Source organism: Lipotes vexillifer, unplaced genomic scaffold (assembly GCF_000442215.2).
Source record: "Lipotes vexillifer unplaced genomic scaffold, Lipotes_vexillifer_v1.1 scaffold760, whole genome shotgun sequence".
NCBI classification, from domain to species: domain Eukaryota; kingdom Metazoa; phylum Chordata; class Mammalia; order Artiodactyla; family Lipotidae; genus Lipotes; species Lipotes vexillifer.
This window is the reverse complement of record NW_006772931.1, coordinates 1-17,506: the sequence shown is the minus strand read 5'-3', so window position 1 is coordinate 17,506 and position 17,506 is coordinate 1. Positions and strand designations below refer to the sequence as shown.

Here is a 17,506-nt window from a genome sequence, read left to right as displayed (position 1 = left end):
GGTAGTCTGCAACTCACATCAGGAAAAACCTGAGAATCTGAATAAGAAGGTGAATTCCTGGACCCTGTTCATGACCTACCAAATCATATCTCTGGGGATGGCACTGAGGGATTTGCATCTTTTAACAGCTCCGTAGCTAGAGCTTTGCTTACTAAAACTTGAGAACATCCGTTAGACTCCCTGTCCCAACTTATAGTCCTTCAGATATCACCACCACAGCCCTCACTGTTCCTGACCCGGGGTCCTCGCCTTCCCCCGTCAATAGAACTTGACTAGAGGCCAGACAAGAAATTCAGGCAAGGCTTAACCAGGGCCCCTGCTGCAGCAGCGGGGAGGGAGAACAAACAACAGGTTCCCTTCCTTGTTCGTTCCGGAGGTGGGGCAGGCTTGTTTCTTACAGGGGGTGAGAGTGAAGTGTGTCCAGGGGTCGGGCCGGAAGGGTGGCTTAGGGAGTTTGCCCACCCCTTAGGTGGTGTTGTGTGCAGGGGGAAGGCTCAATACCCTGCTTTTGCCCCGGGCTCTTCAAAAATGGCAGTTGAGGGCTTCCCTGGTGGCGCAGTGTTTGAGAGTCCGCCTGCCGACGCGGGAGACACAGGTTCGTGCCCCGGTCCGGGAAGATCCCACGTGCCGCGGAGCAGCTGGGCCCGTGAGCCATGGCCGCTGAGCCTGTGCGTCCGGAGCCTGTGCTCCGCAAAGAAAAAAACAAAAACAAAAACAAAAAACAATAGGGGTGTTGCTTTGGGGTATTTATTGCTTGGGGTAGAGCAATAAACGATAGAGGCAGTGTCCCTGCCCTTTGGAAGCTTACATTCCAGTGGGGGAGATAAAGAATGAACCAGGGAAGGGGTAAATAAGGGGTCTGATTTCTGGTGATGATGAGTACAGGCAAGAAAAGCGGGAAAGCAGGAGGACACGGGGTGAGGCGGAGGAAGGATGGGCTTCTATGCAGGCGCAGCACGGTGGTCTTGGGGGCTCTGGGAAGTGATGACCACAGACACTGAATGAAAGGATGGAGGGAGCCCCGGGGCAGTCTGGGAGGAGCGCACTGCGTTAGAGCCGGCAGCGCGAGGCCTGTGATAGTCAATGCACTTGACTTTAAACGTCGAAGTGTGTGGGATTTCGTTCTGCAGCAACAGAAGACGAATGCAGTAAGATAGCAATAATGAATCTAATAAATACAGCAATAATAATCTTCAGCACTTATTATATGCTAAACATATTCAATTGCTTTATCTCATTATTCCTCACAACACCCCGTAAAGCTGGCACTGTTATTAGCCCAGTTTAGCACATGCAAAAGCTGAGGCTTGGGAAGACGGCACAGAACTGAGGACGTGACAGAGCAGGGGTCCAGCCGAGGCCGGAATTCTGCAGAGAGTTTGGTCACTGCGCACCGCTGCCTCCTATTGGGGCGGGGTCCCTCACGCAGGAGCTCTGCGCCTGAGCGCCCCTTCTTTACAATGTGGAGGAGGGCTGCTCTACCCGCGTCTTATCCCCCTGGTGCCTCCGCCCTGCCCGGCCTGCCCAGGTCACGGCCTACAGAGCCTCCTTTGATGGGCCACCACATTGCTTCCTCTCCTGCCCGCTGCAGGCCCCATGACCAGTTTGGCCTCTGGGAGCTAATGTGTCCCCAGGTTCCACGGGGCATATTCTGGCCTAGCCCACCCTTAGGGTGACTGACTCTTCTTGGTTTCCCAGGACTGTCCCAGTTTTAAAAACAAAAGCCCCACCTTCCAGGAAAGCCCTTGGTCCCAGGCAAACTGGGATGATTTCTCACCCTACCACCCTCTGAACCAACGGAGGCTGAGGTAGGCGCAGGGGCCACTTGCATCCTGCAGCTTGCCGTGACCTTTCCTGTCACCAAGATGAAAAGAAAGGCCCGGCTAGGATACTGAGTCCTGCTCCCACCCCGAGAGCTGAGAGCAGAAGCAACTCCACTGAGGCAACTGGCTCCTGCTGGATGTGGGGTCTTCAGCCTGGACCCTCAGACAGGCTAGGAAACCATGACCCCGTGAGAACTGTTCCTGTGAATTGAGAGACCTGCTTGCCTTGAGCATCACACATGCAACACATTGATGCAGACATCACTGAGGCCAGACTCCACGTCTCCGTCCACTCTGCTCCCAACAGGAGAGAGCTGGGGGGAGAGTTGGCCCCCGTCCAGCCCCATCCTCCCTGTGATGGTGACCATGATGCAACTCGGCTGGGGGTAAAGGGAACTCATCTACTGCTGGTCACCTCAACTGAGAGCTCAGTCCCGATGAGCTGGCTTCTCTCCATTGGGTGTCCTAGACTCCTGAGCACACCCTGCTGTCTTCCAAATTGTGCTCTTTTTGTCAAGGGATAGCAGGTGTGACAGTGGTTGGACCACTACAAATCTGTACCTGATACAGGAAATGGCTCAACACACATACTTTATTAAGTATTACCAGCCAGTGACTCATGCACTTACTTATTCATTTGTTCTACTAATATTTGGGGACCCCTATGATGGGTCTGGCATCATCTTAGGCTCTGACACTGAGTTACAGCACATTTTAAACTGAATGATACAAAGAGTGCCGGGCACAATGCTAGCACGTAAAGATACCAACCTAGTTCTCATGGGGTGTGGGTAGGGGGCACACATTCAACAAAAGATTCTTAAGGAAACAAAAGATTCTTAAGGAAGTCTGTTTGTCCATAGGAAGGATTGTTTGTTTGTTTTTGCATTTATCCCCAATTTATTTATCTCATTAAAACTGTTAGAAAAAAATCTTAATCTCATACGACTCACGCCTACTGTCCCCTACAATATATCACTGTACAGGACGTTTTTTTGAGTTCCCAAATAGTCTGAGCCATTGGGTGCCTGCTATGTGCCAGCCTCTAAGCTTGGCACAGGAAAAGCAAAATAAATAGGGACATTCAAGAGCTGATGATTTAGTGGGGATGAGTGGCACATACTAAAAACACCTTGACATTGCGATATGGATTTGCTGCGGTTGAGACGTGCACAGGGTGCTATGCTGGGGGTCAGGGGCAGCACCAGACTAACCTGGAAAAGGCAGTCTTCAGTTGTGTCCTGTCTCTTTCTTTGTTTAGTGGTATTTTTTTGCCACTTAAAAATTTTCAAATAATACATGAAAATATAAATAAGAGATTAACACTTACTCCAAATCTCTTCACCCAGAGATAATCACACTTGACCACTGGTGAACTTCCAGGTGTGTGTGTGTGTGTGTGTGTGTGTGTGTGTGTGTGTGTGTGTGTAAAGACAGCGTATTTTTTATCATCATCATTAAGGTCAAGGAAAACAAAGCAGTTATTCAACTGTAGCAATTTACCCACGTAAAACTCAACCACAAGCCTCGCATATGTGTCTGCATTTTATTTTTGGAAAACATAAATCGGGTCACAAAACATCTTCGGAAAGCAGGATAAGTAAGAAACACACAGACGGGATCTGAAGAGCAAATCTGGTGCCACCATCATGTTCCAGGGCGGAGCTGACATGAAGATATTCTCTTCCAGGAAAAGTGAGGTTCACTCAAGCTGCAAAGCCCAGAGGGTCATCAGATTTACAGCATCGTTTAAAGGGTTGAGTTATGATGGCTTCTAGGTATTGATTAGCTGAGCACAGCCACCCGGAATTCAGTTAGGGGATGAGAAGGAGGGGGGAGATGGTGGTGGCGATTGTCTTGATGTAGTTTTCAAAGTCACTTCCGAAAAGGAGGATGAGGAAATAGTTGACTATCCCAGCCAGGGACATGAGGAACAGGAACAGGATGATGCGTTTCCCAACTATGTAGCCACGTGTGCTGGAAGAAAAGGAAAGAGAAAACTGCAGAAACAGCACAATGATACCAATTTAACAAAAAATGTTATCACTTTGAGGTACATGGGGTTTAAATTACAGCTCCTTTTACTCAACAATGCTCCATTTACTTCATATGAAGGATGCAAGTGTCTTAGCTACTATTAGTCATTGAATCTATTTCAAAACCAAGCTAAAAGAGCCTCAAACCCATCACCATTAGGGCTCTGCTCTCCGGCTTCTCTGTGCCATCGGAACGCCAGCTCCTGGATGGCATGAGGGTGGTGGCTTCTGCTGGTCAGCGGGCTTCTGACCGGGGACTAGGAACCCGTGGGCTGCCTAAGACCCTCCCCAGGAGTGCCTGTGGGAGCTGTGCTGGCCAATGTGTAGAATGCAGGACTTTCAGGGTCTCTATGTGAGAGGGATGGTTTAAATGAGCCAAGAAGGCTGGTGGAATCTAAGAGGTGCTTTGGCGTCTGAGGGCTCGATCTAGTCTCCTGAGGCTGCCTGGGAATAACTCATGTTCGCACTAATGAGAGCCAACCCCCAGCACTGGAAGGCAGGCCCTTACAACTTAAGTGAATCAGGGGAGGGAGACTTTTCCTCGCCTTCTCTCAGAGGCTCGAAATCCTAAGCCGCTTAGACAGAGCATCAGCTGGGGTCAGACGGCGTCTCCCCAGTGACATGTGACCACGTAGCTGTGCATAGGGGCTGCCCTGGCTTCCTCTCTCCCCTGCAGCATCCTCCTATGACGGCTGTGGCTGGTCCACCTGTGCAGCACCGGCACGTTTGGAAAGTCCAGCCAAGTGAGTCTCTAAGGCTGTTAGTAAAGACCCCGGCAAGGGGCCCCTGTAGCAATCAGGAGTGCTCCCCGAGATCAGCCAGCTCAGCTAAACAGACGCCTTAATGCTGCTTGGCCTTTGTTTGCTACAATCAGAGAGCAGAATGTGGCATCCATAGGTTCGACGTTAGAAATTTTATCTCTTTGAAAAAGGGACCCCAAAGGTTCATAATGCAACTCCTAATATTCCTGTGTCGAGAATTTGAAAATCATTCCACGGTTGAGCATGAACGTACTCGCTGCCCACAGTGTCCCGTGCACCAGCAGCACAGCAACCTGTTGGAAGTGCAGAATCCCAGGTCCCTCCCCAGATCCACTGGGTCAGAATCTGCGCCACTGACGAGCTCCCTCTGTGACTCCCGGGCCCAGTAAAGTCTGGGAGGCACTGCCAGCTGCCAGCACCCTGCTCCTTTTTAGCCGGCTGTGTTCCTCTGTCTTTGGTTTCCTGTTCACGGTCCTGCTCAGGAAGTGACACATTCTAGCTCTTTGCTGGGGAAAAAAAAGTTTGGTCTCAATAGAGAGTGTCATGAGCTGAATTGTATCCCCTGCACTCGTGTGTTGAAGTTCCTAAACCCCAGTACCGCAGAATGACTATTTAGAAAGAGGGTCTTTAAAGAGAGGTAATTAAGGTCAAATGAGGTCACTGGGGTGGACCCTAACTCACCATAACTGGTGTTCTTATAAAAACAGGTGAAGACACAGACATGCACAGAGGGAAGACCAGTGAGGACAAAGGGAGGAGGCGGCCATCTGCAAGCCAAGGAGAGAGGCCTCAGAGGAAACCAACGCCCCTGACGTCTTCGTCTTGGACTTCCAGCCTCCAGAACTGTGAGAAAATGCATTTCTGTTGTTTAAGCCCCCCAGTCTGTGGCACTTTGTTACGGCGGTCCTCAAAGACAAATACAGAGAATTACCTGCTAATGCTGATAAGGAATTGAAAAGAAAGTAAAGGAGTCTATTTTTCAGCCAGAGAATAGAGGCTTCAGAGAAATTAAATTGTTAAAAGTCAAATATTGTAGTGACTCAGATTTATCACATGAATGAGGCCACCATATGCTCATTACAGAAACAAGGAAAAGTGATTTGTGAAGCTATTTCAGAACCTGCTCAAGATAAATCTGTGGTGAAGGATGAAACGGGAGTACCTCCTGATGAAACAGTGGTGTTCTTGATTTGGGTAGGAAGTTTCTAAGGATTCGAGGCATATCTCCCCTAAGGAGATGGGTCTATGGTGCTTTAACTCTTCCCAGACAAGAACTCAGCACACCATCATGTGCAGGGCTACGTGTGAACAGTGGGGGCCCCCGTCCAGCCCTTCATTCACTGCATTTTTAAGTCTCAAGCTTGGAGATGGGCTTTTGAAAACTGTGTCCGTTATCATTTCTCTAAGCTCAGTATTTGGGGTCTTGCGCGGTGCCCCTGACTCTGGGAGGTTCCCAGGTCTCTGTCATGCTTACTGTTATCACCTCACAACTGACACAGTACCTGCTCAGAGCAGGTGGTCAGTAAAGGTCCTGAATGATGCTGAGTGAACAAGGGGGGCGTGGGCAATGAGGAGAAGGTGGGCTTGGGTAACCCGAATTCACAGGCCTCGAGTCGCAGCCAATCTTTGCCCAACCAGCTCTGAGCTGAGAACTTCAAATTGCTATATTTTGGTCTAAATTAGGATCAGACACTTCATCTAGTGTGTATCATTTCTGCTGATGACAACTGCCCAGAACACTGTGTTGAGAAAGTATTGTGAGGCCGTGCTTGGTCTCGGCGGGAAGGAGCACGATGATGATTAGTAATGCATATGCAGGGGTGGCGAGAAGGGTCCAGCACTGGCACAGACAGTGGGCTAAGGGGCAATGGTTCTTCCTACCACCTAATGGGGGAGACCAGGGAGGGATTTAAGAGCACAGGCCTCTTTTCAATGAGGTCCAGAGACGTGTCCATTTTTAAGTCTATATGCTGTTGTTTATTCTTGTTCATTCCCTAGTAGTGACTACCTTTGAAATGAAAAGAGGCTGTGGGTAAATGGACATTTTTTTGTTTGTTTGTTTGTTTCTGTGGCACACGGGCCTCTCACTGCTGTGGCCTCTCCCGTTGCGGAGCACAGGCTCCGGACGCGCAGGCTCAGCGGCCATGGCTCACGGGCCCAGCCGCTCCGCGGCATGTGGGATCCTCCCGGACCGGGGCACGAACCCATGTCCCCTGCATCGGCAGGCGGACTCTCAACCACTGCGCCACCAGGGAAGCCCGAATGGACATATTTTGTCATGTCCCACAGAGTGTCTTGGAATTAAAGCAACTTTAAGGGAATTCCCTGGTGGTCCAGTGGTTAGGGCTCCGTGCTTTCACTGCCGTGGCCCCAGGTTCAATCCCTGGTCGGGGAACTAAGATCCCGCAAGCCACGCAGCATGGCCGAAAAAATTTAAAAATTAAAGCAACTTTAAGATCTCAGCCAAGTGGTGACGGATAAAGAGGAGACCAGTGACTGGGCTGAATTCCTGGGACTTTGGGGGAGGAAGCCGGGAGAGCAGAGCCCCTCATTTCATTGATGGTTACTCTGCCCCCTTAGACTCTGGACAACAGGTAAACCTCTGGGGAAAGGCAGAGTAGAGGTTTTTCCAGGATAAAGAAGAATAAAGACTATCACTGAGACAGCGTTGATAAGGATGTGAGAGGTAATGGAGTTGTGGTTTTAGAGGATAAACAAAAACGCCGCTAGAGAGGAATGAGGGGGAGGTAAGCTTGGAGAAGACTTGCCGGGGGCACCACCTTTCCTCTGCGGCTGCAGCTGACCATCCAACCACCCGAAATCACTCAGCTTCGCAGGCCCCCGGGTTCCCCAGAAGCAGTGCTTTCACCTGGTGACCTTCTGGGATGGCACTGCCTTTGTCACCGCTGAAGGAGGCTCTCTGAACAGAGAGTCCCTTATCCACTAGAGGGGGCGCTATTGTGAGAGACAGAGAGAAGTGAAGCCAGACAAGGGAGAGACTTGGAGCCGGAGGCTGGGGTCAGCGTGTGGGCGGAGCTCCCAGAGCATCTTCCCGGCCTTCAGAGCCCATCAGCAATTCTGATCGCTCAGGAACTGGTGGAAATTGTAACTCAAACATTTCTTCTTCAAGTATTATCATTTATTTTGCTAAAATCCAGCCTTCCCAACCCAGGTCTAGGGAAAGTACAATTGCCGCTTTGGGCAACATCTGTAAGCAGCACAGTGGTGACTCTATCCACTGGCTCCGTCTGATGCCTGCTAGTGCATCTTACTTTCTCAACATTCTTTCCGCTGGTCCCCGGATGATCTGTTACTCAAGGGAACTCATCATAAGGTGCAAGCTTTAGTTCTCGTTTCTCTAGGCAAACAATGAAATGTTTCACTCACTGGAGGCTTTGGGAAGCCAGACAGATACCGTCATTCAAGCCCCAGACACTGCAGGGTGGGAGTAGAGGGTGTGGGGTTGCAAAGAATGCGTTAAAGCATCCTTTGTGAGCCCAGCACCATGTGGAGGAATTTTTAAATGGGAAAACTAGTCAAGGGCCCCAGCTGTATTTCAGAACCAGCAAAGCTCAAGGAGAAAAGGACGAGGGGTCCTAGTCGGCCTCCGCCCTCCCACCCTGAGTGGTCCCACAGGGCCTTAAATGGTAGACAGAATACTGTTGTGAATGATCACTCTTCCAGCTGGAAAAGTATGACTCGCTGCACGGTTCTTAAACAGTCCCAGTGGCCTACCTCTGCGTTCTCTCCCCCAGGTAGCCAACAAAGTACTTTTGCCTCACAACCAGGTACATCAGTCCAGCAAAAGCTGCAGGAACTAAGGGGAGAAAGGAAAACACCTTGCGTTAATGTTGCTGACACCAAAGCATGCTAAGTTAACCCAATATTAATACAGTCATTATGCAATCAATGTTGGTCACAAAATTGAGCAGAGGCCTCAGCTTCTGCCAGTCGGGGCCGATGTGAAGTTCAGCAAAGAGCCTGCAGCTGGAAGAAACCTGAGATCTTTAATAATAGTCATGTTGTGAAGTAAGTCAGAAACAGAAAAACAAATACCGCATGCTAACGCATATATATGGCATCAAAAAAAAAAATGGTTCTGAAGAACCTAGGGGCAGGACAGGAATAAAGATGCAGACATAGAGAATGGACCTGAGGACATGGGGAGGGGGAAGGATAAGCTGGGACTAAGTGAGAGAGTGGCATGGACTTATATACACTACCAAATGTAAAATAGATAGCTAGTGGGAAGCAGCCGCTTAGCACCGGGAGACCAGCTCGGTGCTCTGTGACCACCTAGAGGGCTGGGATAGGGAGGGTGGGAGGGAGACACAAGAGGGAGGGGACATGGGGATATATGTATATGTATAGCTGATTCACTTTGTTATAAAGCAGAAACTAACACAGCATTGTAAAGCAATTATACTCCAATAAAGATGTTTAAAAAAAAAACTCAACAGAAAAAATAAAACGAAACAATCTAATTAGAAATTTAACAAAAGACATGAAAGATATTTCAGCAAAGGGGATGTACAAATGGCAAAAAAAAAGCACATGAACAAATGGCAAAAAAATAAAAGCACATGAAGATTACTCTCATTAGACATTATAAGGAAGCACAAATTAAAACTATAATGAGACATCACTACACACCTATCAGAATGGCTAACAAAAAATAACGATAACACCAAACACTGATGAGCATACATATTGCTGGTGGGGATGTGAAATGTTACAGTCTGGTAAAGACTTCAAGAATTTCCTACAAAACTAAACATGGAATTACCATATGGTACAGCAACTGTACACTTGGGCATTTATCTCAGAGAAATAAAAAATTATGTTCACATAAAAAATAATAATAATAATAGTCATGTTACCCTGTATTGGCATCACGGTGTAGTTTACAAAGTCTTTTCAAACCCTTCATCTAATTTGAATCCTTTTCACATGATTGATCTCATCTTTTCTATTTCCAGATGTGGAAACATGGGCTCCATGGGCCAAGGGGCTTGTGTAAGACTGTCAGCTCGTAAGTGTGTGTATGCATATGTGTGTGTGTGTGTGTGTGTGTGTGTGTGTGTGTGTGTGTGGAGAGCTGGACTTGAACCCAGAGCCCTGCTCTGAAGCTGGTTCTCTTCAAAGTACGCCCTTCACCTGTGGGCCTCCAGGAATTGCGATGTGCAACCTTTTCTGAACAATTGCTACAGTTCAGGAAAGATCTCTGGGGAAAGAAATGCCCTTTGCATTCCAGCCAAATAACCCCATGGAGTCCTGAACACTTGGAGCTGAGAGTTAGGAAACCCAGCCCCACCAGGACTATTACGATCTGGAGCTAATGCTTAACTCATTCCACATCTGGACAAAGGGCTGATTACAGCTTTCCTACCTATCAGGAATTAATATGCAGGTGAAACAGAAGTATGGGTGTCAAAGCTCTGTGAAACGCCCCCAGCGTTATTCAAATACCAAATTAAGTGCATTAACCGAGCACTTTTTATGTGTCACGTACTGCCAGAGGCATACCGGGTACTCTGGCCTCCGATCCTCTCTTCTCTGAAGGTCACAGAATTGTCACAATTCACAATTTGCCTTGGACAAAGTCTTTCCTGGCTGGTCCCTTCCGGGTGGCTCTGCTCTAACTTACTGGCCCATGTCTCTTTCACTGGGAGCTAAGGTGAACATAACCTAAAAGAAATCAGGGTGCAAAGTGGCTGAACTCCCCATATGCAGGGAATGGCGCCCACCTCTGGTGTAGACCTGGGCTGCTTGGAACACCAGGAGAGGTGTCGTGGATTCAAATCCAGGGTCTAATATTCTCAGGTTTGAGCAAGTTCCCCTGGGGTTTGGGTTCCTGCTCTGTAAAGTGATGGGTTTGGGCTGGGGCTCCTTTCACCTAAAAAAATTCTACAATCTACCATATTCATAGGAAGTGATGATTATTGAACAGGGGTGACTGACACTCCTGTCTCCCAGCAATGCCAACACTTGTTTTGGCAGAAAATGCATATTTCCAGCACCCTGAAACCCCTTCCAACTCCCTTTGTATTTAACTAACCAGAACAACTCCAGATTCACCTGTATCAAGTATCGTCTAAGACATAAAAGGAAGCATCACTCCTACTCTAAGTGTAGTTTGACTTGATTTTTCAAGTGATGCCAGACATGTTTCTTATTTAACTGAGGACAGAAAGTGGGAAATAAAGAGTGAGCTTACTGACAGCCTTACAGCGCACATGATATTCCTGAAGTGGTTTCTGCTACCATCCCTCACCTCTCTTCTCTCTCACTGCACCTTATTCTTTTCCTTCGTGGCATGTCTAACTCTTGGCAAAAATTTATCCATTCATTTATTTTCTATGGTCCATCTCGCCAACTGCTGTGTGCTTCACCACCATCTCTGTTTTATTTATCCCTGTGTATCCAGGGACAGGGCTTGGCACATAGTAGGTGTTCAATGTATATTTTTATGGAAATAAATAAAGTAAGAGGATGCTTGTGAAATATCCAGGATTTAGCCAGAAAGACCTGGGCTCCCATCCTGGCTCTGTTATTCACCAGCTGAGCAACCTTGAAAAAGTCACTTTATGTCCCTGAACCAAAGGGTCCTCAAAGGTAACAGGGGGAAATAATATCCACTTTACCTACTTTATAGAATGAGTGAAGGCAATAAGGATGAAATCATTTATCAGAGGACACTGGGGGCCTTTTCTCATGCACCGCTGGGCCACAGCATGGAAGCCGGCCAGGTCATGCCGAGCCTTCACCAGACACAGTGCCAGTCTCCAAAGGGGGCCAAAAATACCACACAGGGAATTCCCTGGCGGTCCAGTGGTTAAGACTCTGTGCTTCCAATGAAGGGGTTCCCAGTTCCCTGGTCTGGGAACTAGAGCCCACGTGCCGCGTGGCACGCCCCCCCCCCCAAAAAAAAAACCACCACTCGGGTTTCCATTTAATTTTAAATCAACTCTGGGTGTCAACTTGCTGAAGTTGAGACCGTGGGCCGCTAAGAACCGGGGAGGCTGGAGACCTGGACCGAAGATGGCCCACCATGCAGAAGCCGATTAGCAGGACAACAGCCAAGTGACGGCTGGCCCAGAATAGACCCCTCGGGCGCCCTCAGTTAGAATGCCCTTGCATCTGAGCTAACACTGCTTACGGATTCTGAGTCACAGTTAGCCTTAAACCACCCTTGTCAGCGCAGCCGCTCTCCACCAGCCACCAGGGGGCCAGCATTAGCGATGCATTACCGCAGGGCTCCGCGCGGGCACCCCGCCCGCTGAAACACAGCCTCCGGAGGGTCTCGCCTCTCCAGGGCTTCACGGATTGGAGCTGGAGGGCAGGCAAAGCCTTTTCAACAAAAAGCCTGCACTCGAAGCTCCTAGTGATGCATCACGTTTCAGAAAGAGAACACACAAGGAGAAGCCTGGGTTACCTTGGCTGCAGAGGAGCCCGGCGCTCCAGAGCATGACAAGAAAGGTGGGGTACGCATCGACACAGTTCTGGCTGTAGGATAAATACACAAGGGGAAACATCAGAAGACACGTTACTGCAGCGCAGTCTGAAAATTACCTGAAACCCCGAATTAATAATCACTGCTGCGCACAGCACAAACCCCATTCATAATTCCACTGACCTTTACCTGATAAGACGTCAGAAACAGACAGTGGTGTGTGTAAAGCGGACACGTGTTCGGAATCCATCCACTCCCTTCCTCGGTGAAGCCGATCGGAGACCCACTTTCATGATGGATTCACCTTGGCAGGATTCCTGTTCCCGGTTACGCCAAAGCGCTTCTTGGAATTGAAAAGTGAGTGCTGCGGACAGCAGGTTGCTGGAGCAATGGCTTTGTGCAGGGCTCAGTCCTCACTCCCGTGCTGGTGTCTTACACCCTTGGTCTCCTTTAAACTCAGGCAATCCTGTGAGCACACATGGTGACTGCATGCGTTTCCTGGCGCTGCTGGGACAACTAGCCACAAGCTCAGTGGCTTAACACAAGACAAACTGATTATCTGGAGGTCGGAAGTCTGAGATCGGTCTCATTGGGCCAAAATGAAGGTGTCCACATGGCTGCATTCCTTCTGGAGATGCATCGTTCTGTTTCCTTGCTTTTCCCAGCTTCTAGAGATCGCCTGCATTCCTTGGCTTGTGGACCCTTCCAACCTCAAAACCAGCAATGTCTGATCATGTGTCTTCTTTGCGACACCAACTCTTCTGCCTCCTTCTTCCACATTTGAAGGACCCTTGTGATTACATTGGGTCCCACCCAGATAATCCAGAATAATCTCTTAAATTGAACTTAAATTCAGCAGGTTAGCAACCTTGATTCCTCCTTGCCACGTAACATAACCCATTCACATGTTCCCGAGATTAGGATGTGAACACCTTTGGGGGTCATTATTCGGCCTACCACAATTAGTCTCATGTTTCAGATGAGAAACTGAATCTTGGAGAAGTTGAATAACTTGCCCAGGGTCACCCAGCTACAGAGTAGCAAAGCCAGGATTCACAGCCTGGTCAGTACGACTCTAAAACCAGGTGTGTTACCTCTTCGACTTTACAGGCACACCTCAGAAATAGCGTGGGTTCAGTTGCACACCACCACGATGAAGCAAATACCAGATAAAGCAAGTCACAGGAATGTTTTTGTTTCCCGGTACACATAAAAGTGATGTTTATGCTATACTGTAGTCCACTGTATGTGCAATAGCATTATGTCTAAAAAACAAGGTACATACCTTAATTTAAAAATACGTTATTGCTAAAAAATGCTAACCATCATCTGACAATGCAGGGCTGCTGCAAACCTTCAGTTTGTAGAAAAAACAAAAACAAAAAGCCCCACAGTGTCTGTGAAGCACAATAAAAAGAGGTATGCCTGCACTAAAGCAAATAGCAAGTGTTCTCTTGAGTTTACAGCCTAGATCAGAACAATCAAGATGCACATCCATGGAAACACAACACAAGAAGACTCAAAATAGGAGGGGCAATGCAATAGAGCAGGAAGGATTTGGTGACTAGGATTTCGTCCCCCACCTGACATTAACCTGCTGTTTGTCACTGGCAAAGCAATCTCTCTAGACTTAGTCTCATTACCAGTAAAACTAAGAGACTAACACAGAATAACTCTGAGATCCACTTAAGCTCTAAGAGTCAGATGGTCTAATGTACTGGTTCTCAAGGTGTGGCCCCTGGATCAGGGGCCACATCAGAATCACCACGGAACTTGTTGAAAATGCAAATGTTAATGCCTTCCTTGGACCTAAGGAATTAAAAACTCTGAGGGCGGGCCCAGCAAGAGTTTTAACAGCCCTCCAGGTGATTCCTATACATACTCAAGTTTGAGAACCACTGGTCTAAAGTAATTCGAACTGTATAGGTAAAAGCAAAGATGCAATTTTCAAATTACATTTGGCCTTTTATCCAAATTCCTTCCTGGATTCTTCATCTGGATCCTTCCTGATCTGCTTCTCATAAAGTTCCTCCTAAAAATCAGCCTTGAAGCCTCGTTCAAACCAATAGGATCTCACGATTCAGTTGGTACCACTGAGAACCCTGGGATGACCAGCCTTTGGTCTGTCCCCTGCAGAGAACCCAGAGGTTGGCTCACGGGGACCTTCAGATCTTTCTGATGGTCAAAAAATCCTTTACCGGAGAAGTCAACAAATGGAAAAGGTAAGAAACCAATGTACCCTGTCCTGGATAGACACAGGAGAGCCAGAAGAGCCCTGATGACACTGCTGGGGGCTCTGGATACCCAGGATTTCCATTGATCTGTGGACACAGTAAGAACTCCAAAGGGCAGGAGTCCCTTACAAATCTGCCATTTGCGGTAAAGCACTTAGTGAGTAAACAAGCCCCAAAGTGATAACTGTAGCAGCCGCTAAGCAAATGCACCACATCTATTCTTACACCTCATTAGAGACACAAAACTGCAGCCTCAGGACTGAGAGAAGATCCATCTCCCAGTTCCAGAAAACTAGAGGGAACATTCCCTTTTATTTAGTTGAATAATGTTCCATGTCTGATGGGATCTAATACCTGACGCTCCAACAGTTTGAAAATCTATTAATATCAAAGCTCTCCCCTGCTTCCTCTCATTCTCATGCTTCTGTTTTGTTTGTTTTGAAGTTGTGATTTTGTCTGGGTGATGCAAAACTTTAAAAAATTCTTCATTGTCCCAGGGATGTGCTCACAGAGAGATGTGTCTAGTGATGTGGCATTAGATCAGCCATTCAATCATTCCTGCCTCTTATATCAAGTCACCATGGGCCCTGGTACAACACAGTCCGCCTGGAATTGAACGAAATTCTCCCAACTCTAAGAAAATGGGCTCTTCTCTGGATTTCCAGAATATGCCCAGAAACCTAACCCCGACTCTGGCTCAAGACTCTCCCTCTCCGCATCCAGGACCTCTGACACATCTTCCATCCACAGCTGCATGCACACATGCCCCTCCTCGCCAGAGGGCCACTGCTGCGCTGAACTCAAGCAGCTTTTGTCCTTTGGTCAGTGATACAGCTGCCTTTAGAGACCTTAGAGGTTACTTGTGTGGTCCCTAAAGTCACAAAGCCTGGGTCCCACTCGGGGCTGCCACTTTTTTTATTTTAGTATTAAAATGTTTAATTTTATATTGTCTTTACCACCTTTAATCTTCTTTTTTAAACATCTTTATTAGAGTATAATTGCTTTACAATGGTGTGTTAGTTTCTGCTTTATAACAAAGTGAAATAGCTATACATACACACATATTTCCCCATATCTCCTCCCTCTTGCATCTCCCTCCCACCCTCCCTATCCCACCCCTCCAGGCGGTCACAAAGCACCGAGCTGATCTCACTGTGCTATGCGGCTGCTTCCCACTAGCTATCTATTTTACATTCGGTAGTGTATATATGCCCATGCCACTCTCTCACTTCGTCCCAGCTTACCCTTCCCCCACTCCGTGTCCTCAAGTCCATTCTCTATGTCTGCATCTTTATTCCTGTCCTGCCCCTAGGTTCTTCATAACCATTTTTTTTTTTTTAGATTCCATGTATATGTGTTAGCATACAGTATTTGTTTTTCTCTTTCTGACTTACTTCACTCTGTATGACAAACTCTAGTCCATCCACCTCACTACAAATAACTCAATTTCATTTCGTTTTATGGCTGAGTAATATTCCACTGTTATATGTGCCACATCTTCTTTATCCATTCATCTGTTGATGGACACTTAGGTTGCTTCCACATCTTGGCTATTGTAAATAAAGCTGCAATGAACATTGTGGTACATGACTCTTTTTGAATTATCGTGTTCTCAGGGTATATGCCCAGTAGTGGGATGCCTGTCTCATATGGTAGTTCTATTTTTAGTACTTTAAGGAAGCTCCATACTGTTCTCCATAGTGGCTGTATCAATTTACGTTCCCAACAACAATGCAAGAGTGTTCCCTTTTCTCCACACCCTCTCCAGCATTTATTGTTTGTAGATTTTTTGATGATGGCCATTCTGACTGGTGTGAGATGATACCTCATTGTACTTTTGATCTGCATTTCTCTAATGATTAGTGATGCTGAGTATTCTTTCATGTGTTTGTTGGCAGTCTGTATACCTTCTTTGGAGAAATGTCTATTTAGGTCTTCTGCTCATTTTTGGATTGGGTTGTTTGTTTTTTTTGATATTGAGCTGCATGGGCTGTTTTTAAATTTTGGAGATTAGTCCTTTGTCGGTTGCTTCAAAATATAGGCAAATATTTTCTCCCATCCTGAGGGCTATCTTTTCATCTTGTTTATGGTTTCCTTTGCTGTGCAAAAGCTTTGAAGTTTCATTAGGTCCCATTTGTTTATTTGTGTTTTTATTTCCATTTCTCTAGGAGGTGGGTCAAAAAGGATCTTGCTGTGATTTATGTCAGAGTGTTCTGCTTATGTTTTCCTCTAAGAGTTTTATAGTGTCTGGCCTTACATTTAGGTCTTTAATCCATTTTGAGTTTATTTTTGTGTATGATGTTAGGGAGTGTTCTAATTTCATTCTTTTACATGTAGCTGTCCAGTTTTCCCAGCACCACTTATTGAAGAGGCTGTCTTTTCTCCACTGTATGTTCTTGCCTCCTTTATCAAAAATAAGGTGACCATACGTGTGTGGGTTTATCTCTGGGCTTTCTATCCTGTTCCATTGATCTATATTTCTGTTTTTGTGCCAGTACCATACTATCTTGATTACTGTAGCTTTGTAGTATAGTCTGAAGTCAGGGAGCCTGATTCTTCCAGCTCCATTTTTCTTTCTCAAGATTGCTTTGGCTATTCGCGGTCTTTTGTGTTTCCATACAAATTGTGAAATTTTCTGTTCTAGTTCTGTGAAAAATGCCATTGGTAGTTTGATAGGGATTGCATTGAATCTGTAGACTGCTTTGGGTAGTATAGTCATTTTCACAATGTTGATTCTTCCAATCCAGGAACATGTATATCTCTCCATCTGTTTGTATTGTCTTTAATTTCTTTCATCAGTATCTTATAGTTTTCTGAATACAGGTCCTTTGTCTCCTTAGATAAGTTTATTCCTAGGTATTTTATTCTTTTTGTTGCAATGGTACCTGGGAGCATTTCCTTAATTTCTTGTTCAGATTTTTCATCATCAGTGTATAGGAATGTAAGAGATTTCTGTGCATTAATTTTGTATCCTGCTACTTTACCAAATTCATTGATTAGCTCTAGTAGTTTTCTGGTAGCGTCTTTAGCATTCTCTATGTATTGTATCAAGTCATCTGCAAACAGTGACAGTTTACTTCTTTGCTGATTTGGATTTCTTTTATTTCTTTTTCTTCTCTCATTGCTGTGGCTAAACCTTCCAAAACTATGTTGAATAATAGTGTGAGAGTGGGCAACCTTGTCTTGTTCCTGATCTTAG

The 17,506-nt window shown here is 46.7% G+C and overlaps 1 protein-coding gene and 1 non-coding gene across 2 annotated transcripts; one reads left to right on the top strand and one right to left on the bottom strand.

Annotated features, from left to right (window-relative positions):
* Window positions 1-3,637: 3,637 nt before the first annotated feature.
* ALOX5AP (arachidonate 5-lipoxygenase activating protein) lies at window positions 3,638-12,155 on the bottom strand. The gene is made up of 3 exons (XM_007447942.1): window positions 12,056-12,155; window positions 8,356-8,437; window positions 3,638-3,800 (listed from the first exon to the last, which is right to left on the bottom strand). The coding sequence occupies exons 1-3, from the start codon at window positions 12,153-12,155 to the stop codon at window positions 3,638-3,640; spliced, it is 345 nt and encodes a 114-aa protein (XP_007448004.1).
* TRNAE-UUC (transfer RNA glutamic acid (anticodon UUC)) lies at window positions 6,943-7,015 on the top strand. The gene has a single exon. It is a non-coding gene; the product is annotated as a tRNA-Glu (tRNA).
* Window positions 12,156-17,506: the final 5,351 nt, after the last annotated feature.